This window comes from Schistocerca nitens, chromosome 5 (assembly GCF_023898315.1).
Source record: "Schistocerca nitens isolate TAMUIC-IGC-003100 chromosome 5, iqSchNite1.1, whole genome shotgun sequence".
Taxonomy (NCBI): Eukaryota; Metazoa; Arthropoda; class Insecta; order Orthoptera; family Acrididae; genus Schistocerca; species Schistocerca nitens.
In genome coordinates, this window is record NC_064618.1 from 519,271,159 (window position 1) to 519,295,511 (window position 24,353).

Below are 24,353 nucleotides of genomic sequence, written 5' to 3' on the forward strand. Positions count from 1 at the left end.
AACCTCAAAGCGATCAGATCTGTTTGTTGCCGTTAGGTCAAATATATTTCCATCATGAGTGGGTTCCAAACTATCTGTTCTAGGTAGTTTTCAGAGAAGGCATTTGGTAATGTTTCACAGGGCATCTTGTCACATCCACCACTAGTAAAACTATAATTATCCCAATTGATGGTTGGATGATTGCAGTATGATTAGGGAACTTATGAATGAGCAAACTGAGGTTTAAAAGAGTTTTTGATTACATCAGGAGGTGAGTCAGGTGGTCAATAGAGGACCTTATTTTAATTTTATGCTCATCCTTGTTACTGATTCTTGCCCAGATAATCTCATATGCAGCTTCAATTTCTATCTTGGTAGATTTCAGTATCCTGTCTACTGCAACAAATACACCACCCCCATTTCCTAATCCTTTTGGTACATGCTTAAATCTTTCCCAAAGTTCTCACTACTGTCAACTTCAGGTTTTAACCAGCTTTCCGTGCCTAGTATTATGTGAGCTTCAGTGCTTTTTAGGAGTGCTTCAAACTCTGGCACTCTGTTGCAAATGCTTTGGCAGTTAACCACTAGGATTTTAATACTCTCATTTGTGAGGGGCCTTTCTCTGGATCTTCAACTGACACTTCTCAGTTTCTTACGGCTATTGTCATCTGGATTTGATGGAGAGTCACCTAATCTACTTGGGTAGCTGCCTCTGATATGTAGTGCACACCTGACTCATTTGGGGGGACCCTGCAACTCTCAATCCTATGGCATAGTTCTAGAAAGTCACAGCCTAGCTTGTAACAGAACATTTGCTGCCTCTGGTTCAGGCCTTCCACTCAGTTAAGAAACTGAGCATCATGATAAGTTCTGGGGAAAATGTTGCTGATTGTGAGCTTCATTGGAACTCCATGAGCAGAGCCAGTAATCTCAGCCTTCTCTGCTATTTGATTTGATTTGATTTGATTTGATTTATTTCGTGTTCCGTAGGTCCAACTGTGTTGGATACACAAGGACGTGGAACGAGTCAGTTTTTTACAATTACAATCTGCTAATCTAATAGCATATAAAGAAATATGAGTACATAATTATATAAAAATTTATACAGTAAATTCTTTGGGCAGCAATACAAAAAAAGAAAATACATATTTTCTTAGAATCATTAAGACACTACAGAGAACAGATAAGGAGCACACACAGTTACAGAGCTCAGGTTAAATAAAAATCATAGTGGCATTATGTCAACTTGTATTATATAATATTAAAATATTACAATTTATTTAGTTAAAAATTCATCTAGACTGTAAAAAGCTTTTTCTAGCAAAAATATTTTTAGAGCTTTCTTAAACTCACTATTGTTATGAATCTTTGTCTTTATTTCGGGAGGAAGAGCATTGAAGAGTTTTGCTCCAGTGTAGTGGACACCCTTTTGTGCCAAGCTCAAATTTCTGAGTTCACTGTGTATGTCATTCTTCCTCCGTGTGTTATGCTCATGATAATTACTGTTTGGTTGAAATATATCTATATTTTTACAGACAAAACACATGAGAGAAAAAATATATTGGCATGTAGCTGTGTATATTTTAAGATTACGAAAACTATTTCTACAAGAGTCTCTTGGGCGCAATCCACATATAATTCTTAAAGCTCGCTTCTGTGCAATGAACACTTTCCTTGCTAATGGCTGGTTGCCCCAAAAAATAATTCCGTACTCAATGAGACAGTGAAAATAGCCATAATATGCCACTTTTGCAGTGTTAGGTTCAACACATGAAGTGACAACCCGTAAAGCATAGGTAGCAGAGCTAAGCCTCTTACAGAGATCAATAATATGTGAAGACCAGTTCATTTTCTTGTCAATGTGCACTCCAAGAAATTTTGTTGTTTCCATTCTAACTATTGGTTGATTACCACATGTCACACTTATCTCTCTCTCTTTTTCTGTTTTTGTACAGAATTGAATAAAGCTGGTCTTACTGGAGTTTAATGAGAGACCATTCACCTTGAACCAATTAACCATATCTGAGAGTATGTGATTAATGAGTTCCTCAAGATTGTTGTCTGTTCTACTGCTCATAAAAATTGTGGTATCGTCAGCAAATAATGTAAATTTACACGGCAGGCTTGTACATGATGGTAGATCATTTATAAAAATCAGGAATAATAGTGGCCCAAGAATTGAGCCCTGGGGCACTCCACATGTAATGGAACTCCATTCAGAATCTGAGGAAGTGTCACTTACTCCACCCGAGCTATTCAACACAACTTTTTGTTTTCTGTCTTGGAGGTACGACTGTAGCCAATTGCCTGCAACCCCACTTATTCCTACTAATTTTGCTTTTTGCAAGAGAATCTGGTGATCAACACAGTCAAACGCTTTGGATAAATCACAGAAGACACCAAGTGCTAGCATTTTTTCATTAAGAGTTTCTAGGACTTCATTTGAGAGTGCGTAGATTGCATCTTCTGTTGAACGGCTCTTTTGAAAGCCAAACTGGCTCTTACTGAGAACTTCGTTCTTCATGAGATGATCAGTAATTCTTACATGTATTAGCTTTTCTAGAATTTTGGAGAAAGCTGTCAGCAAAGAGATAGGTCGATAGTTAGTTAGTTCAGCTTTATCACCCTTTTTGTACAGGGGCTTCACAATGGCATACTTAAGTCTACTGGGAACAACACCTTTCTGAATGGAAGCATTGAAAATATGACAGAGAATGTCCTTTATCCACACACAAGAATATTTCAATAAATTACTAGATATATTATCGACCCCTGCAGAATTTGTTCTTTTTAGAGACAAGATGATTTTTTGAATTTCTTCTACAGTAACAGGATTAAGGTGCATTTCTGAAATTGTGTTTGAATATACGGTTTGACAAAGAGTTACAGCTTCGTCAACATCGGGCTTGCAACCAATCTGTTGGGTTACTGATAGGAAGTGTTTATTAAAAATCTCAGCCACCGTTTTGGGGTTATCAACTAGGATACCTTCATATCTGATATTATTTATATCTTCTTTACTTATCGTATCTCTTCCTGTTTCTTTTTTTACAATGCTCCAAATTGCTTTTATTTTATTATTAGAATTATCTATTTTCTTCTCATAATAAAGGGCTTTAGATTTCTGTATTAGTTTCTTCAAAATTTTACAGTATTTTCTATAGTGTTTCCATTTTTCTACATCTTTACAGAATCTAATGCAGCATAAGTTTCCCTTTTGGTTTTACATGACTGTTTTATACCTTTTGTAATCCAAGGCTTGCTTACAGAATTGGAAGCCCTGTTTCTGACCCATTTCTTGGGAAATATTTCTTCAAAAAGAGCACAGAATTCATTTATAAAACAGTTAAATTTGGTATCAACATCATCATGGCTATACACTAAAGACCAATCAATTTGCTGCAACCTGTGGATGAAAGCTCCTTTCGCCTCTTCATTAATTACTCTTATGAATTTCCATCGAGGAAATTCTTTTTTGAACAGATTAACATCATAAATAGTGAGAATTTGTCCATCATGATCTGAAAGCCCACTTATAACCTGCTTGACAATATAATTCTGATGTCTATTTACATCTAAAAAAATGTTGTCTATCATAGTTTGGCACTCGGATGTAATTCTTGTTGGAAAGTTTATTACTGATGTCAGATTGTGTAAGGTCATCACAATCTCAAAGTCTATTTTATTCTTATTTTCAGTCAAAAAGTTTATATTGCAGTCACCTAATACTACAATATCCTTCGCTTTAGAAAGTAACCATGACAGTAGGAGTTCCATTGAATGCAGAAAAGTTTTTATGTCACCTGAAGGAGCCCTGTAGACAGCCAACACTATTATTGGGTAGAATTTAGTTGTTATTTCTGTGGCACATGCCTCAAATTGTTGTTCCACACAATATTTCTTAATATCTAAAGCTTTGTATGCTACACTATCCTTAACATAAATTGCTACTCCACCTTTATCTTTATTTTCCCTACAGTAGTATGTTACTAAAGTATAACTTACTATAGATGGCAAGGCACATTTATCGGTAACATGGTGTTCAGTTAAGCACAAAATCTGGGCATTATTTATACTATCCTTTTCACTAATGTTAATAAGGAGTTGGTCTGTTTTGTTTAAGAGACCCCTTATGTTTTGATGAAAGAAAGAGATGCCTTCCTCTTGCTTTTTTTTTCTATTAGTGCTGTTACCTGACTGAGAATCCATTGGAGTCTGCCTTGGGACAGGAGAGAGGAGACACCTGACACTACCTAATGTTGTCCCTTCTTTTTCTTCAGGCCCACACACAAAAAATCGTTGAGATGAGGGGAGGAGTACAGTATTATGGGGCAATGGGGAACATTTATTTGTTTTTTCAGCCCTGGAATCTGGAATGATCCAAGTATGAGCTCAGAGCCCAAATGCATCATTTGTATCATAATGCACCACAGTCTGCAGTTGGCTGCACCTTGTTACCTTAATGGCTGCCAGAATAGCCTCTTCAACATGCTGAATGAGGCCCCCAGGCAAATACTCTCGAGTGCACTTGGTGTTCCTTCTGCTTCCTTGCTGCAATTTCTTTAAGGGGTACCATTGCTCGCCTTATGTTTGAATTGCTGATGATTGACAAATCCCTATCCATTTGCATTCACTGCCTGTTGACTCAGGACACAGTAGATTTCCCAACAAGTAAATAAAGTCTCACTGGCTCAGTTTCAGTTTCAGTGGAAGACAGCACCTCAAACCTAAGGGTCAGGTGGATGGGTGCAACAGTCTAAGTTCTTCCTGAATCTTGTCTCAACTGCAGGGGATTCCTAGACCTATCACTGACATGCCACTCACTGCCAAGTGGACAAGTAATGATGGGTCCTGTGTTTCCTGCACGAGAGACAGTATCCACAGGAGAGGATAGTACTTGATGTATCACTGGTACAGAACTAGGTATCTCTGGTACACAACTCCCCATAGCCCTTCCAACACATCCATTTGCAACAGCTTCTAATTCCTTGACAGCAGTCAGGGCAATTGCCAGCTGCTTACAAGTAGCAGCCAACGCATCTCCTGCCTGAGAACAGTACACATGGTGGGGCTGCATTATGCCTGGTAAAATATTTTACAGAACAGTAATTTAATAACTTTATACTAGGCTTGCCAGTTCTCATTTAATTTATGAGCCTGATATGCTACAAGTATTATCAGGAGCTTTTTGGAACTAAAGTGATTCACAGCTAAAAAAACAAGATACCTATGGCAACAGAAAACTTGGCACACGTTTTACTTTTTCTCTGACACTTTTCAGGTTACAGACACCAAGAAAATTTGGCAGTAGCATTAATTTACCATAAATGCTGACAATATACACTCATATTAAAGAAAAGAGAAGTAGTGCAACATGATACATTACTTATTTACAGCAACTGTAAATTGCAAATGCTGATCTATTATAAAATAGATTATACAAAATATCTGTAATTTACAAAAAACCTTGCAAGTGTCTGAAACTTCTTAAAAAGATACTTTTTTCATGTAAATATATGAATTTAGTGAACTGCTGGCTGTGAATGATGGTACTGTGGACAAAGTTTCTGCAAAACAAACATTAAGTTTACAGTTGATGATATAACACAACACAATACTACAACCAATCAAACACTTGCCAATCCCATAGATGAAATAACTTTAACCAGAGACACAAACTAACTTGTATGGCCACACCTGGATATTATTCCAACAAAATTATACAATGTTTCAAGAATACAAAATTATACACCAGCTACAGAAGCCACTAACAATCTACAATGATTATTGATACCATGGAAATTAGAGACTTTTCACAATCAGGACTCTACAAAATTAACTGTGAAGAATGCTCAAAATTTTATATTGGAGAAACAGAAAGGAAAGCTAGCACACAATTTAAAGAACGCATACAATAGCCCATCTATATTTTCTGTACACTTAAAAGACATAACTACAAAATACCTACTTCAAATATTAGATAAGTTACAGAAAGGAAAAACAAAGGATATAATGAAAGAAACTGAAATTTACAACCATCTAAAAGATTAGTCAGACAGAATTTTAAATGGGCAAACAGACCTGCAAAATGGGAAATTCCTAGACAACTTTTTACCAGTGCTACGACAAAGCATTACAAAACCATAGAATGTAAAATTATCACTACACTCATTAATAAATATGACTGTAATTTGAAACATCACACAAACATAAAGCAGTTGTTACTCAGACTCTCATAGTTTTCAGTACTGTTTCATTAGACTACTGTGATCAATTTTATATATAAGATCTTTGTAACAACTATTCAAAAGTGACGTGCTCCCACAGTAAGGGTACAAATATTTACAAGTTATTTTAAAGAAATTACATACAGTCATATTTACACCAATGATGAATGATAATTAAGTATAATTGAGAAGAAAAAGTATATGCAAGTTAATTAACAAATTTCTGTAAAATAATTATAATCTTCCTAGTGTTAAGTATGTTAAAGCATGGACCTTATATACAAGAGCTTTGCAACAACTGATTGAAAGTCACTTGCTCCTAAAATAGTGTAAAAGCTCTCTAAATTATTTTATAAGCATAACATGCAGTCACAGGAGTAAGGATATACATGGCATAATTTACTACTAAAGAACCATCCATACAGTAAATTACAATGTGTGCAGTATACCTAAAGATGTGACTTGTTCCTATATCAATACCACAAGTGTCACTAGTGCATCCAATGTATAATGCTTTCGTTTTAGATGATTGAAAGTGGCCTAAGGCCAAAATTGTACAACTGTACAAGAAATAAAGAGAACAGTAGCTGAAGGCATCACGAAATCATTCAAAAAATTCACCAAAACTGCAGACCCTATCACACTGAAGAAAATTACTACACAAAATATAACACCCCCCCTGCTCCCAATGAACCATGGACCTTGCCACTGGTGTGGAGGCTTGTGTGCCTCAGCGATATAGATAGCTGTACCGTAGGTGCAACCACAACGGAGGGTTGTCTGTTGAGAGGCCAGACAAACTTGTGGTTCCTAAAGATGGACAGCAGCCTTTTCAGTAGTTGCAGGGGCAACAGTATGGATGCTTGACTGATCTGGTCTTGTAATATTTAGCAAAACAACCTTGCTGTCCTGGTATTGCCAACAGCTGAAAGCAAGGGGAAACTACAGCCATAATTTTTCCTGAGGGCATGCATTTTTACTGTATGGTTAAATGATGATGGCATCCCCTTGCGTAAAATATTCCAGAGGTAAAATAGCCACCCATTCAGATCTCTGGGCAGGGACTACTCAGGAGGACATTGTTATCAGGAGAAAGAAAACTGGCATTCTATGGATTGGAGCATGTAATGTCAGATCACTTAATTGGGTAGGTAGGTTAGAAAATTTAAAAAGGGAAATGGATAGGTTAAAGTTAGATATAGTGGGAATTAGTGAAGTTCAGTGGCAGAAGAAACAAGATTTCTGGTCAGATGAATACAGAGTTAGAAATACAAAATCAAATACAGTAGAACCCGTCTAATCTGACCTTGGATGGTCCGTCACTCTGGTTAGTCCGACCATGCTCAGATTTGCGAGCCTGTGCCGACTTCTCACTGACTGGATGCCTGTCGGGCGATTTTTGCGGTGTCTATCGCTGTGCATATTGTTATACTGTACGTTATTGTGCAGTTTTATCCTTTGTTGGAATTCAAAAACATCATTGTTTGCTTTATTCCGTATTCTCTACAGTACTTATTACTGTAGATTCATTGTGTGTACAGTTATCTGTTTTTCAACATGTCTGGATTCAAACGTAAACACGTAACTCTTTCACTAAATGAAAAATTAGCTGTGCTACAAAGACTGGACGAAGAAGAATCACTCCAAAAAATTGCAAAGGAACTGAAAATAGGTGTTACAACAACTAAGGATTGGGGGAAGGATCGGAAAGACATTGAATCCTATATGGTTATGATTGATGGTGAAACACTCTGAATAATTGCAAAACATTACAAAAGCCTAAACTTGAACTGCTTGATATCGCATTGTGGATGTGGTTTCGTCAAGAAAGAAGGAAAGGAACTCCAATATCCAGGCCATTTCTCAAAGAAAAAGCGATAGTTTTGGACCAAAAACTGGAAGCCGAAAGTAAATTTGCTGCCAGTGAAGGCTGGGTTGATTGCGGGAAAACTCGTCATAGTGTATGATTTGTTTCTATTTCCAGTGAAAAACTATCTGCCAATGCCGCAGCTGTTAAGGAGTTTTCTGTTAAGTTTCAAGAAATTGTAGAAGAAAATGAACTGTTGCCCTGCCAAGTGTATAACATCGATAAGACAGAGCTGAACTTTAAAATGTTGTCAACAAAAATGCTCGCAGCTTCAAATGAATCTGTGGTAGGAACGAAACTTATAAAAGATAGAATAGCAGTCATTCCTTGTAGCAATGCAGATGGTACCCACAAGCTCCCCTTGCTCGTCATTGGCAAATCTAAGAAGCCAAGGGCATTGCAAAATATAAACTTATCTTCCTTGCCAGTTTATTACCGCAATGAAAAATCTTTGTGGATGGACTGCAATCTTTTTAAATCCTGGTTTTTTGATGAGTTTGTGCCATTGGTCGAAAAATACTTGAAGCAAAAAAATCTGCCTGTTAGTGCTCTACTGCTGTTGGATAACGCACCATCACATCTATCTGAGGAAAGGGGACATAAAAGCTCTCTTTCTGCCTCCTAATGTGACCTCAATAATCCAACCAATCGATCAGGGCATTATCAAATGGTTAAAAAGGCAGTATCCCAGAAAGTATATCAGCTCAATCTTGGAAAAACCTGAAGGAGGTCATAACTTATTTGAGGCAATGATCCCTGAACATCAAAAATGCTATCTACACCATCGCTGCAGCATGGGATGAACTCAAACCTGACATATTGTGAAAATCATGACGTAAGCTTTGGCCACAAGTTATGACTGAAAATGAGCATACCAAAGATGAGCAAAACAACAACGCACTGGAAATCGTTAAAGATCTACAACCTCTGGAGCTGAACGCCCTTGCCAATGAAGTTGAAGAGTGGATCAACGAATGTGACAAAGACTGTGACACTTTTGAAGAGCTCAGTGATGACCAGATTGTTGCTGCTGTTAGCCAGGAAACTGCGAATGAGGACTCGGACCATGAAGACAAACCCCCACACCCGGATTTCACACAATGATGCAAAAAACGCTTTTAACGTCGCCCTTCATTACATCAAGCAGAATTCCACTTCAACTCCAATGGACGTTTTGTGGATAAAAAAATGGAGGGACACTGCAGCTAAATCTAGAATAACATCTGCTAAACAAAGATGTATCACTGACTTTTTTGTCAAGTAATTTGTTTTCGTTTTTACTGTAGAAACAGTGCACACAGTATAATCATTTCTTAGTTTGTACATGCAGTAGTTTATTTCTTTGTAAAAAATTCTTTTTTATATACAGCGATATCAACAGTTTTTAGTTTACAGTATACATCATTTATATGTTATTAAGTATAGTACAGAACTGTAATTTGTTTGTTGTTTTTCCTTTCAAAACCAGTACATATTATAGTGTGTGTAGACTTTTTTAGTTAATATATTGTTTAACACTGTGTAAAAAGCATCTTTTTATATTACTGTAGATGTCATTTAGTTCTTAAATTGTTTAATTATTTGTACTAAATGTCTTTTATATGTTTTGCAATAAATATTAGATTTTTCGGATAATCCAACCTTTTTTTCATTCCAAACATGGTCCTCGACCTGAAGGTGATGGATTAGATGGATTCCACTGTAGGGATAACACAGGAGTAGGTTTATTAATGAATAAAAAAGTAGGAGTGAGAGTAAGCTACTACAAACACCATAGTGAATGCATTATTGTAGCCAACATAGACACAAAGCTCATGCCTACCTCAGTAGTACAAGTATATATGCCAACTAGCTCCACAGATGACGAAGAGACTGAAGAAATGTGTTGTTTGTGTTGTTGTTGTTGTTGTTGTTGTGGTCTTCATTGTTGTTGTTGTGATCTTCAGCTCAGAGAGTGGTTTGATACAGCTCTTCATGCTATTCTATCTTGTGCAAGCTTCTTCACCTCCCAGTACCTACTGCAACCAACAGCCTACTTAATCTGCTTAGTGTATCCATCTCTTGGTCTCCCTCTACATTTTTTACCCTCCTTGCTGCCCTCCAATACTAAATTGGTGATCCCTTGATGTCTCAGATCGTGTCCTACCAACCGATCCCTTCTTCTAGTCAAGTTGCAAAACATGTTGCGCCACAAATTTCTCTTCTCCTCAATTCTGTTCAATACCTCCTCATTAGTTATGTGATCTACCCATCTAATATTCAGCATTCTTCTGTACCACCACATTTCAAAGCTTCTATTCTCTTCTTGTCTAAACTATTTATCGTCCAAGTTTCACTTCCAGACATGGCTTTAAGAAATGACTTCCTGACACTTAAATCTACACTCGATGTTAACAAATTTCTCTTCATCAGAAACATATAATGAGTCTAAAAAAATTATTCAGATAGTGAAGGGAGACGAAAATTTAATAGTCATGGGGGACTGGAATTTGATAGTAGGAAAAGGAAGAGAAGGAAAAGTTGTAGGTGAATATGGAATGGGGGTAAGGAATAAAAGAGGACTCTGAAAACAGTCCATTGGTTATGAACTGTAGACTAAAACTGAAGAAACTGCAAAAGGGTGGGGATTTAAGGAGATGGGATCTGGATAAACTGAAAGAACCAGAGGTTGAGAGAGTTTTAGAAAAAGACTGACAAGAATGGGGGAAAGAAATGCAGTAGAAGAAGAATGGATAGCTTTAAGAGATGAAATAGTTAAGGCAACAATATGTAAAAAATTGAGGGCTAGTAGAAATCCTTGAGTAACAGAAGAGATATTGAACTTGACTGATGAAAGGAGAAAACATAAAAATGAAGTAGGCAAAAAGGTATACGAATGCCTAAAAAATGAGATCAACAGGAAGTGCAAAATGGGTAAGCAGAGATGGTTAGTGAGCTAATGTAAGGATGTAGAGGCATATATCACTTGGGGTAAGACAGATACTGCCTACAAGAAAATTAAAGAGACCTCTGTGAAATGAGAACCACTTGTATGAATACCAAGGGCTCAGATGGAAAACCAGCTCTAAGCAAAGAATGGAAAGCAGGAAGTTGGAAGGAGTATATAGAATGTCTATACAAGGGCAATGTACTTGAGGGCGGTATTATGGAAATGGAAGACGGCATAGATGAAGATGAAATAGGACATATGATACTGCGTGAAAAATTTGACACAGCACTGAAAGACCTAAGTCAAAACAAGGCCCCAGGAGTAAACAACATTCCATTAGAACTACTGATAGCCGTGGGAGAGCCAGCCCTGACAAAACCCTTCCATCTGGTGAGAAAGATGTATGAGACAGAAAAAATACCCTCAGACTTCAAGAAGAATGTAATAATTCCAATCCCAAAGAAAGCAGGTGTTGAAAGGTGTGAAAATTACTGAACTATCAGTTTAATAAGTTATGGATGCAAAATACTTACACGAATTCTTTACAGACGAATGGAAAAACTGGTAGAAGCCAACCTTGGAAAGGACCAGTTTGGATTCCGTAGAAATGTTGGAACATGTGAAGCAATACTGCACCTACAACTTACCTCAGAAGATAGATTAAGGAAAGGTGAACCTACATTTCTAGCATTTGTAGACTTAGAGAAGGCTTTTGATAATATTGACAGGAATATTATCTTTCAGATTCTGAAGGTGGCAGGGGTCAAATAAAGAGAGCGAAAGGCTATTTACAACGTGTACAGAAACCAGACCGCACAGTTCTAAGAGTCGAGGGGCATGAAAGGTAAGCAGTGGTTGGGAAGGGAGTGAGATGGGGTTGTAGCCTATCCTCAATGTTATTCAGTCTGTATAATGAGCAAGCAGTAAAGGAAATAAAAGGAAAATTTGGAGTAGGAATTAAAATCCATGCAGAAGAAATAAAAACATTTGAGGTTTTCCAACCATATTGTCATTCTGTCAGAGACAGTAAAGGACCTGGAAGAGCAGTTGAACAGAATGGACAGTGTCTTGAAAGGAGGATATAAGATTAACATCAACAAAAGCAAAACGAGGATAATGGAATGTAGTCAAATTAAATCAGGTGATGCTGAGGAAATTAGGTTAGGAAATGAGTCACTTAGTGTAATACACTCCTGGAAATTGAAATAAGAACACCGTGAATTCATTGTCCCACGAAGGGGAAACTTTATTGACACATTCCTGGGGTCAGATACATCACATGATCACACTGACAGAACCACAGGCACATAGACACAGGCAACAGAGCATGCACAATGTTGGCACTAGTACAGTGTATATCCACCTTTCGCAGCAATGCAGGCTGCTATTCTCCCATGGAGACGATTGTAGAGATGCTGGATGTAGTCCTGTGGAATGGCTTGCCATGCCATTTCCACCTGGCGCCTCAGTTGGACGAGCGTTCGTGCTGGACGTGCAGACCACGTGAGACGACGCTTCATCCAGTCCCAAACATGCTCAATGGGGGACAGATCCGGAGATCTTGCTGGCCAGGGTAGTTGACTTACACCTTCTAGAGCACGTTGGGTGGCACGGGATACATGTGGACGTGCATTGTCCTGTTGGAACAGCAAGTTCCCTTGCCGGTCTAGGAATGGTAGAACGATGGGTTCGATGACGGTTTGGATGTACCGTGCACTATTCAGTGTCCCCTCGACGATCACCAGTGGTGTACGGCCAGTGTAGGAGATCGCTCCCCACACCATGATGCCGGGTGTTGGCCCTGTGTGCCTCGGTCGTATGCAGTCCTGATTGTGGCGCTCACCTGCACGGCGCCAAACACGCATACGACCATCATTGGCACCAAGGCAGAAGCGACTCTCATCGCTGAAGACGACACGTCTCCATTCGTCCCTCCATTCATGCCTGTCGCGACACCACTGGAGGCGGGCTGCACGATGTTGGGGCGTGAGCGGAAGACGGCCTAACGGTGTGCGGGACCGTAGCCCAGCTTCATGGAGACGGTTGCGAATGGTCCTCGCCGATACCCCAGGAGCAACAGTGTCCCTAATTTGCTGGGAAGTGGCGGTGCGGTCCCCTACGGCACTGCGTAGGATCCTACGGTCTTGGCGTACATCCGTGCGTCGCTGCGGTCCGGTCCCAGGTCGACGGGCACGTGCACCTTCCGCCGACCACTGGCGACAACATCGATGTACTGTGGAGACCTCACGCCCCACGTGTTGAGCAATTCGGCGGTACGTCCACCCGGCCTCCCGCATGCCCACTATACGCCCTCGCTCAAAGTCCGTCAACTGCACATACGGTTCACGTCCACACTGTCGCGGCATGCTACCAGTGTTAAAGACTGTGATGGAGCTCCGTATGCCACGGCAAACTGGCTGACACTGACGGCGGCGGTACACAAATGCTGCGCAGCTAGTGCCATTCGACGGCCAACACCGCGGGTCCTGGTGTGTCCGCTGTGCCGTGCGTGTGATCATTGCTTGTACAGCCCTCTCGCAGTGTCCGGAGCAAGTATGGTGGGTCTGACACACCGGTGTCAATGTGTTCTTTTTTCCATTTCCAGGAGTGTAGATGAGTTTTGCTATTTGGGAAGCAAAATAACTGATGATGGTCGAAGTAGAGAGGATATAAAATGTAGACTGGCAATGGCAAGGAAAGCATCTCTGAAGGAGATAAATTTGTTAACATTGAGTACAGATTTAAGTGTCAGAAAGTCTTTTCTGAAAGTATTTGTATGGAGTGTAGCCATGTATGGATGTGAAACATGGACGATAACTAGTTTAGACAAGAAGAGAATAGAAGCTTTCAAAATGTGGTGCAGCAGAATAATGTTGATGATTAAATGGGTAGATCACTTAACTAATGAGGAGGTACTGAATAGAATTGAGGAGAGGAGAAATTTGTGGTGCAACTTGACTAGAAGAAGGGATCAGGTGGTAGGACATGTTCTGCAGCATCAAGGGATCACCAATTTAGTATTGGAGGGCGGCGTGTAGGGTAAAAATTGTAGAGGGAGACCAAGAGATGAATACATTAAGCAGATTCAGAAGGAGTGGGTTGCAGTTGTTACTTGGAGATCAAGAAGCTTGCACAAGATAGAGGAGCATGGAGGGCTGCATCAAACCAGTCTCTGGACTGAAGACCATAACAACATATAACATTCCCTATAAGCACCACTTACATATACAATTAACAATTTAGTACTACACAATATACCATGATAACCACATAAGTTTTGATGAAATCAACACAGAAAATGTATAAATTCAACATCAAGTTTTTGTACCTAAATTTTTGAAACAAATTTATGCAAAACATCATGTTGCTTGAGAACAAAGGAAATTCTGGGAGTCAGCTTAGATACATAAAGTATATGTAAATAAACATACCGATTGCATGGATTTTGCAACTTAGCTTACTTTGTGTCCCCTGTTACACTAGTGTGCTAAGGATGGACTCTAAAACTTCAGTATATCTCAGAAATACAGTGTGAAATGTGTAGTACAGCAATGAAATACAACAATGTTATACACTAACAATATGTTTGGCCAAGATAATCTTTTACATCTGCAGTCATTTTAATCTCTTTTTTTGACTATTCACTTTTCTACACATCAGTGTTCATGTTTCATTGATAAATTCTTCCATTAAGAAAAATTCTGATGTAAATGTTCTATTCACTGATATGGTAATCTAGATGGATGAGATTTACTATTACCTAATTCAGAAAACTTAGTCATTTCTTCAGTGATAGATCTTATCTGTTGCAGAGACCACTGTGCTACTTTTAATGTTTCCACCTGATCGTATCTCATCTGATCTATGTCACCTTTCACCTGAAACACAATTAAAGTTGAGAATAATATAAATTTCATCAAGTTCATTTTAGTACTGAATTCTATCATGCTATCCTAAATCATTTGCATCCAGCATTAAGGTATGCTGTGTACAAACATTTTCACTTTAGAAATGTAAATCTTTGGTCATTGGTGAAAAGGGTGGCAGAGTGTCATTTGTAACATTAACTAGAAGAGAAAAAAGGAACTGTGGTAGTTGTGTTGCTCACTGAACACAACAGGCGGATACTATGGGTTTGCTAAGTCTGGAGGGTAAAACAGATGGGTAAAGCATGAGAACAACGCAACGAAAAGATGTCTAAATACAAAACAGTTCCTTTATTGTAACATTAACAGGTACAATTAATTACAGAATAGCAGAACACATTTAAAAACGTAAGTTGCCAAAAAAATGTCTCTGAACAAAAACGCTTATTTGTGTTGGCCCGGTAATCCCACTAACCAAGAACGCATTATGAATACACACGAGGAGTGCCCACTGACTGTGTGGAGTGTAATCAGTTTACACATCTTTAAAGACAACAAGAGGAACATCATTAATGTTCTTAAGGTGTCATAAATGGGACTTATCTAACATGATGACCAAGGAAATATGCAAATAGAAATAAATGAACTTAGAAGTACTGTGAGTGCATCTAACCTAACAGAGTGATCAAAGCAAAATACAAATAAACAAAGATGAGGTACTATAAGTGAAACTAACCTAAAACAGTGACTAAAGCAAATACAAAATACAGATAAAAGGACTTGAGGTTCGGTGGTCGAAGCTGGCCTAACATAGTTGGGGATTTCAGTCTCTAACAGCTGCAAGCATGATGCTGCATTAGTTTATGTATAGTTCACAAAAAGATGTTGGATCTTGCCACACTCCCTACAATTTAAGCTTCAAACAGGTACGCTGTTACTCATAATGCAAGCACGCACATAGCTTACTTTGTACACTTGTAAAGAATAGATGTCTTTCTTTTACCAAGGAAACATTTATGATGAAAATCACAGTTTAATCTCAGTTTAATTCAAAAATGATAAAATAAACTTACATTAAATGAGCTAAATCACTGTTTAATTAGACAATAAAAAAAATAAAATGTCATTATATCATCGTTGCTCCATACAAGTATTGTTGTTGTGGTCTTCAGTCCTAAGACTGGTTTGATGCAGCTCTCCATGCTACTCTATCCTGTGCAAGCTTCTTCATCTCCCAGTACCTACTGCAACCTACATCCTTCTGAATCTGCTTAGTGTATTCATCTCTTGGTCTCCCTCTACGATTTTTACCCTCCACGCTGCCCTACAATACTAAATTGGTGATCCCTTGATGCCGCAGAACATATCCTACCAATCGATCCCTTCCTCTTAGGTTGTGCCACAAACTTCTCTTCTCCCCAATCCTATTCAATACTTCTTCATTAGTTATGTGATCTACCCATCTAATCTTCAGCATTATTCTGTAGCACCACATTTCGAAAGCTTGTATTCTCTTCTTGTACAAACTATTTATTGTCCATGTTTCACTTCCATACATGGCTACACTCCATACAAATACTTTCAGAAATGACTTCCTGACACTTAAATCTATACACGATGTTAACAAATTTCTCTCCTTCAGAAACACTTTCCTTGCCATTGCCAGTCTACATTTTATATCCTCTCTACTTCGACCATCATCAGTTATTTTGCTCCCCAAATAGCAAAATTCTTTTACTACTTCAAGTGTCTCATTTCCTAATCTAATTCCCTCAGCATCACCCAACTTAATTCGACTACATTCCATTCCTTGTTTTCTTTTGTTGATGTTCATACTATACCCTCCTTTCAAGACACTGTCCATTCCGTTCAACTGATCTTCCAAGTCCTTTGCTGTCTCTGACAGAATTACAATGTCATCGGCAAACCTCAAAGTTTTTATTTCTTCTCCATGGATTTTAATACCTACTCCGAATTTTTCTTTTGTTTCCTTCACTGCTTGCTCAATATACAGATTGAATAACATCGGGAAGAGACTACAACCCTGTCTCACTCCCTTCCCAACCACTGCTTCCCTTTCATGTCCCTCGACTCTTATAATTGCCATCTGGTTTCAGTACAAATTGTAAATAGCCTTTCACTCCCTGTATTTTACCCGTGCCACCTTCAGAATTTGAAAGAGCGTATTCCAGTCAACATCGTCAAAAGCTTTCTCTAAGTCTACAAATGCTAGAAACATAGGTTTGCCTTTCCTTAATCTAGCTTCTATGATAAGTCGTAGGGTCAGTATTGCCTCACGTGTCCCTACATTTCTACGGAATCCAAACTGATCTTCCCCTAGGTCGGCTGCTACTAGTTTTTCCATTCGTCTGTAAAGAATCCGCGTTAGTATTTTGCAGCCGTGACTTATTAAACTGATAGTTTGGTATTTTTCACATTTGTCAACACCTGCTTTCTTTGGGATTGGAATTATTATATTCTTCTTGAAATCTGAGGGTATTTTGCCTGTCTCATACATCTTGCTCACCAGATGGTAGAGTTTCGTCAGGACTGGCTCTCCCAAGGCTGTCAGTAGTTCTAATGGAATGTTATCTACTCTCGGGGCCTTGTTTCGACTCAGGTCTTTCAGTGCTCTGTCAAACTCTTCACGCAGTATTATATCTCCCATTTCATCTTCATCTACAACCTCTTCCATTTCCATAATATTGTCCTCAAGTACATCGCCCTTGTATAGACCCTCTATATACTCCTTCCACCTTTCTGCTTTCCCTTCTTTGCTTAGAACTGGGTTTCCATCTGAGCTTTTGATATTCATACAAGTGGTTCTCTTTTCTCTGAAGGTCTCTTTAATTTTCGTGTAGGCTGTATCTATCTTAACCCTAGTGAGATAAGCCTCTACATCCTTACATTTGTCCTCTAGCCATGCCTGCTTAGCCATTTTGCACTTCCTGTTGACCTCATTTTTGAGACGTTTGTATTCCTTTTTGCCTGCTTCATTTACTGCATTTTTTATATTTTCTCCTTTCATCAATTAAATTCAGTATTTCTTCTGTCACCCAAGGATTTCTACTAGCCCTCATCCTTTTACCTACTTGATCCTCTGCTGCCTTCACTACTTCATCCATCAAAGCTACCCATTCTTCTTCTACTGTATTTCTTTCCCCCATTCCTGTCAATTGTTCCCTTATGCTCTCCCTGAAACTCTGTACAACCTCTGGTTCTTTCAATTTATCCAGGTCCCATCTCCTTAAATTCCCACCTTTTTGCAGTTTTTTCAGTTTCAATCTACAGGTCATAACCAATAGATTGTGGTCAGAATCCACATCTGCCCCTGGAAATGTCTTACAATTTAAAACCTGGTTCCTAAATCTCTGTCTTACCATTATATAATCTATCTGAAACCTGTCAGTATCTCCAGGCTTCTTCTATGTATACAACCTTCTTTCATGATTCTTGAACCAAGTGTTAGCTATGATTAAGTTGTGCTCTGTGCAAAATTCTACCAGGTGGCTTCCTCTTTCATTTCTTACCCCCAATCCATATTCGCCTACTATGTTTCCTTCTCTCCTTTTTCCTATTGCCGAATTCCAGTCACCGATGACTATTAAATTTTCATCTCCCTTCACAATCTGAATAATTTCTTTTATTTCATCATACATTTCTTCAATTTCTTCGTCATCTGCAGAGCTAGTTGGCATATAAACTTGTACTACTGCAGTAGGCATGGGCTTCGTATCTATCTTGGCCACAATAATGCGTTCAGTATGCTGTTTGTAGTAGCTTACCCGCATTCCTATTTTCCTATTCATTATTAGACCTACTCCTGCATTACGCCTATTTGATTTGGTGTTTATAACCCTGTGGTCACCTGACCAGAAGTCTTGTTCCTCCTTCCACCAAACTTCACTAAATCCCACTATATCTGACTTTAACCTATCTATTTCCCTTTTTAAATTTTCTAACCTACCTGCCCAATTTAGGGATCTGACATTCCATGCTCCGATCCGTAGAACGCCAGTTTTCTTTCTCCTGATAACGACATCCTCTTGAGTGGTCCGCGCCCAGAGATCTGAATGGGGGACTATTTTACCTCCAGAATATTTTATCCAAGAGGACGCCATCATCATTTAACCATACAGTAAAGCTGCATGCCCTCGGGAAAAATTACGGCTGTAGTTTCCCCTTGCTTTCAACCGTTCGCAGTACCAGCACAGCACGGCCGTTTTGGTTAGTGTTACAAGGCCAGATCAGTCAATCATCCACACTGTTGCCCTTGCAACTCCTGAAAAGGCTGCTGTCCCTCTTCAGGAACCACATGTTTGTCTGGCCTCTCAACAGATACCCCTCCATTGTGGTTGCACCTACAGCACGGCTATCTGTATCGCACGCAAGCCCCCCCACCAACAGCAAGGTCCATGGTTCATGGGGGGAAGGGGGGGGGTTATAAGTATTAAACCACAATAATGATGCATTCAAAGCATTAAACAGTGCAGTTGCATCAGATAACTGCCAACTGCTTATTTGATTGCTAATTACCTTGTAGATAACTGTCTCATTTTGGGACTGCTGCTAGCTTGAAATCTGGTTTATTTTCCTGCATGGATCATAAGTTTTTTTGTCAACTAGCTCCCAATTTACTTTGTATTACTGCTGCACACTTAGATGTATGACAACACAGCGTATCACTGTGTTAACTGAAGCAATAGACTTGGGCTCGCAATTGCAAAACAATGTTATCCGTAACTGGTGCACATTATACATAGGCATGGACTGATCAAGTTTATACTCTATGCTAAGGACATGGGATCACAAGGCAGGTGGTGAATAATGCTGTCCTGAAGTATGGTATCAACCTTGCCTTCCAATTTTCCATAGGCATCATGGGAGCCTGCAACACTGTTCATTTAACAGACACACAAAACTGACTCATCATTTATCTCTTCATGGGTCATGCAACTATCTGCAACAAGCCAGTATGTTCTGATGATGAAATAACTTAAACATAAACTTAACAACAAAAGAACATTAAATTGTTGCATTTCTCGTGTGCACAGCTTGGCATTAGCAGGGGGAGTCCAGGTGTTGGGGAGGCTTCCTGTAGCATGTTTCAGGAAAAAAACCCAAATGCTGCAGCAAAAAGGTGTGTAGCAGAGAAAACTCTTTTTCTCGGATGCATTCAGCCAGTGATGCAGTTTTTGCTGAGCAATGAGCCATTTGCTACAGTGCAAGATCATCAATCGAGCAGACAGGTGGTGGGCACGAAAAAGTAGTAGAGCATCACTGCACAATAGCCCCCCCCCCCTCTGCTTCCCCCCTCCCCTCTTCAAGAAGAAGAAAGCAGGTTGCAGAATGCAGTGGCCACTCCCAATATTGATTACTGAACTGCCACTTGTGGAAGCATGGTGTCAGTGGGGCAAGGGCCACTGATGGTGGAGGCACTGCATGATACATAGCGGCCTCTGTGACATCGCATCACAAGCTCAGCATGGTGGTAACATCCAACTGCATGATCAAATGGGATGGGGGGCAGTGATGCACATGGTAGGCGGGCATAGTTGGGTATGCTGCAGTGTGGGGGCGGGGCCTGGTGGAGCGATGGGAAGAAGCTCGTGCTTAGGCAAGTCGCACTTCGCGGAAGGTGCACAGTGCATCCTGCATGGGTAGCATAACACATGCTGTCCTGTACCGACACTGTACACACTCACTGCTACCACCTCTTGTTACTACACTGGGTCACACTTCATGGTGAAGGTGTGTGATGGCATCATGGGACTGGTGACAGGTGCCTCAGTGTCATCATGTGGTGTTGGTGCCTCTTCACTCAGATAAGGCACCAGAGGACAGGACCAACAGCAGGAGCGAGGTGGCAGGTTTCAGGGGCAGCTCTGCTGGGCATGGTGTGATGGCAGGGTGGCCTCCACTCTCAGTTTCCAAATATTGCCCACCAAGGTGGCAGTGTCCATCACCTCAATTTCAATGACAGATGGTGCGGAAGGGCTGGGATGTTGAGTGTCTATGCCGGCTTCGATCAGTCAATGGCTACTGTGGTGGCAGCATGACATAGATGTATATAAAAGGTCCTCTCCCTGCACTTGAAGACAAGGTGCAGGCCTGAGTACTGTTGGCAGAGCAGTGACTGGCTGGTGTCCATCCAGGGCACGACATGCATGCAGATGGAGAGGTACTGATTCACAAAGTGTTTGTGCTCACCAAGGCATTGTTGGGGCACCGGGCATATGTGTGTCATGTAATTATTACACATAGGCTGGGTTGCAGGTGGTGACCAGCAGGGGTTGCAGCCTGATGAAGTTGCCTGGGACAGTGAGCAGTTGCCCATAGACAACTTCCACTTTGGACACACGCAAGTTCGTTTCGTGGGCCACCCACAATGCTAGCAGAACTAGAGGCACGGTGCCAGACCAAGTTATGGTTTGCATGCAAGGATGGCTTTTAGGATCATGCAGAGTCTCTCCACCACACCATTAGTCACAGGGAGGTAACTAGTAATAAAATGGATGAGCCTACCACAGGTTTTGTTTAAACAGGCAAGATGTGAATTGTCATCCGTGTTTCATCATCATGTGTCTGGGGTATCCAAAATACAAGACCCAATTGACCATGAAAGCCTTTGCCACTGTATCCATCATGATGTCAGGCAGTAACATGGCTTCTGGTCACAGATTGTACCTCTTGATGATGGTGAGGATGTTCTGGTGGTTGTTTGGCATTGGAAGGGGGCCTACAATGTCAGTTATGTACATGGGAATAACGATGGTCCACTGGAACAAGTGCTGCATGAGAGGCAGGTGTGAGCCCAATCAGTATAGTCCCATTGAATGTTGGGCCAGATGAAATGCTCCAACATGAGGGCCACAGATGCACAGGTGCCAGGATGTGACAGGTCTTTGAAGTGTTTGAATGCCACCTTGTTTAAGTCTTGAGGGCTTGGGGTGGGGGGGGGGGGGGGTGCAGGTGCAGATACACTCTGTGGAGTTGGCTGGGTGGCTGGAAGTCACGCAAAAGTTGCCACCCAACATTTACGTTTGTATCAGGAACTGTGTGCCGTTGGAGGTTGAGGCCAGCATTTGACCTCTCCGCAGTCTTAGCAGCTCAGGAATGGCTGCCTTAGTGGCAGCCATACCAGTGTAGTTGAGTGGGGCAGTGAGAGCGCAGGAGCAGCTGAGGCAGTCGGTGATGATATTATCGATGCCTGCCATGTGATATATGTTGGTTGTGAACTGACCTATTTACTCCTGATGAAAGAACTGCCTAGGGGAATTCTAAGTGCCTTCCTTTTGACAAAACCCTGTCATAAGCGGGTGGTGGTCAGTCAAGATCATGAAGGGGTGTCCTTCCACCAAGGGGTGGAAGTAGTTGGCCGCCTCATAGACAAGAAGAAGCTTAAAGATGTACACCGCCTAGCTCTGCTGTGGCTCAGACAGCTTCATGGAAAAGAATGCCAGCAACTGCCAGGAACCTGTCATCAAAGGATGAAACCTAGGGCAGACTGGCTGGAATCAGTAGCGTTCATGAGCTGGGCAGTCAGATGGGGTTGCACCAGGAGGCGGTATCAGTTTACACAGTATTTTAAGACACCAAGAGGAACATCGTTAATGTGTTTAACATATAGGAAAAAGGGGCCAATCAAACACAGTGATCAAGGAAATATGCAAATTAAAAAAGTGAACTTTTAGGTACTTTGAGTGTATCTAATCTAAAATGGTGATCAAAGCAAAATACAAATTAGCCAACTTGAGGTGCCAAAAGTGAAGCTAATCTAACACAGTGACAAAGGCAAATAAAAAATACAAATAAATGAACTTGAGGTCCCATAAACGAAGCTAATCTAACGCAGTTGGGGATTTCAGTCTCTAGCAACCACAATGGTATGCAGGTAGCTCACAAAGAGAGGTGGATCTTGCCACACTTGCTATAATTTAACAAGCTCTGTGATGGGGATACTACACACTCAGGACGCAAATCTGTGAGGCAGTTGCTAAATAATGTTGCCCTGGAGTATGGCACCAATCTCACCTACTAGTTCTCCACGGGCATCACAGAAACTTGCAGTGATGCTAGTTTTACAGACACGCACAACCAACTCATCAATGATGTCTTCAAGGGTCATGCTCTTATCTGGGAGCACTGCATCAAGCTGTTAAGTTCTGATAATGAAGTAACATGAACATAAACTGAACACCAAAGGAACATCAATCACTGCACTTGTCATGTGGACAGCTCTGCACTGATTTGGGAAGAGTTGAGAGTTGGGGACATTCCCCGTAGCATGCTTTATGGAAAAACCACATGCAGACTGTCAAAGTGGCACATGGTACAGAAAATTCTTGTCCTCAGATGCATACAGTTCACAGTGCAGTTTTCCTGGGCAACACATCATCTGTTATAGTGCAAGATTGTCTGCTAGAGCAGGAGAGTGGTGAGCACAGACACATAGTAGTGCATCACCACAGTGTATTATGATATAGCTTGACATATGTAGTTTTTATTACAAAAATCAGTAAGAGACATTTTGTAGCAGGAAACAACTCTCAAAGTCCAACCTGAGTCAGAGTTGTGCTTTTGACATGCAATGCAAAAAGAAAACAGTCAAGCTGAACGTTTTGTTCTTTTTGTGACCACAATGAAGGGACATTTTAAGATGTCCAATATAATCATCTAACTTCCTAAACAATAACAATGTAGAAGCTGTGCTGAGGTATTCTGTTGTGGACTTTGAGCCCATGGCTTCATCTGAAGCTGTAAACTTGTATGAAGGTGAAAGACTTTAAATGTTTGTGTTTGTAACAAGAAATATGATTTGTGAAGTAGGTATGATGCTCTAATTTCAATCATATAGTGTGTTACATTGACCTCTGTCTGCTGCTCTTTTCTTTTTTTTAAGTTGGTAGTCATAGTGCAGAGATGCATTTTGCTCCTCACATGTAGGTATTGTATTCCATTGTTAGATACAGCAGCCTGTCTCTGTTTCATCTGAGATGACCTCTTATTTGGAGATGACTTAGTAAAATTTACATTCTACATATAGTGTAATAAGATCTCTCACTCTTTGCTCATCAGTATATTTAGCTATGCTCCATTACTCTGTAAACTAATTCCTGGCATTTGTACACTAGCATTCAACATTTTTCTCACCTTTCTTATTTCATTGTACATTGATTATGCCTTTTGCATTTACTAAACTTCATTTTTTTCTTATTATATCTTATCTTTCTCACAGTATCACATTTCATGTACTACTGTCCTTCTCTTGTAGCCCTTGAAGGAACATTAACTGCTCCTGCAAATTCCCTCAAACTTATATTGATGGATGAATTTTCAGTGCATTTCAGTGTGGCTCATAATAAGATTTATGTTGGCTTGTTCGTCTTGCCTTCCTACAGTTATTGAGGGGAGATACACTTTCTTTAAAACTTTCACATCTCATCAAATGAATAATTCTGCTGTGCATCTCACATTAGACTATA

The 24,353-nt window shown here is 40.1% G+C and overlaps 1 protein-coding gene across 5 annotated transcripts in view; it reads right to left on the bottom strand.

Annotated features, from left to right (window-relative positions):
* The window catches only part of LOC126260180 (laminin subunit gamma-1-like), a 389,608-nt gene that overhangs the window by 16,456 nt on the left and 348,799 nt on the right, over positions 1-24,353 (bottom strand). For all 5 annotated transcript variants that reach the window (XM_049957448.1, XM_049957449.1, XM_049957447.1 and 2 more), the window contains one exon: positions 14,763-14,880. In XM_049957448.1, coding sequence (XP_049813405.1) covers positions 14,763-14,880 — 118 coding nt within the window. The remainder of the gene's footprint in view (positions 1-14,762; positions 14,881-24,353) is intronic.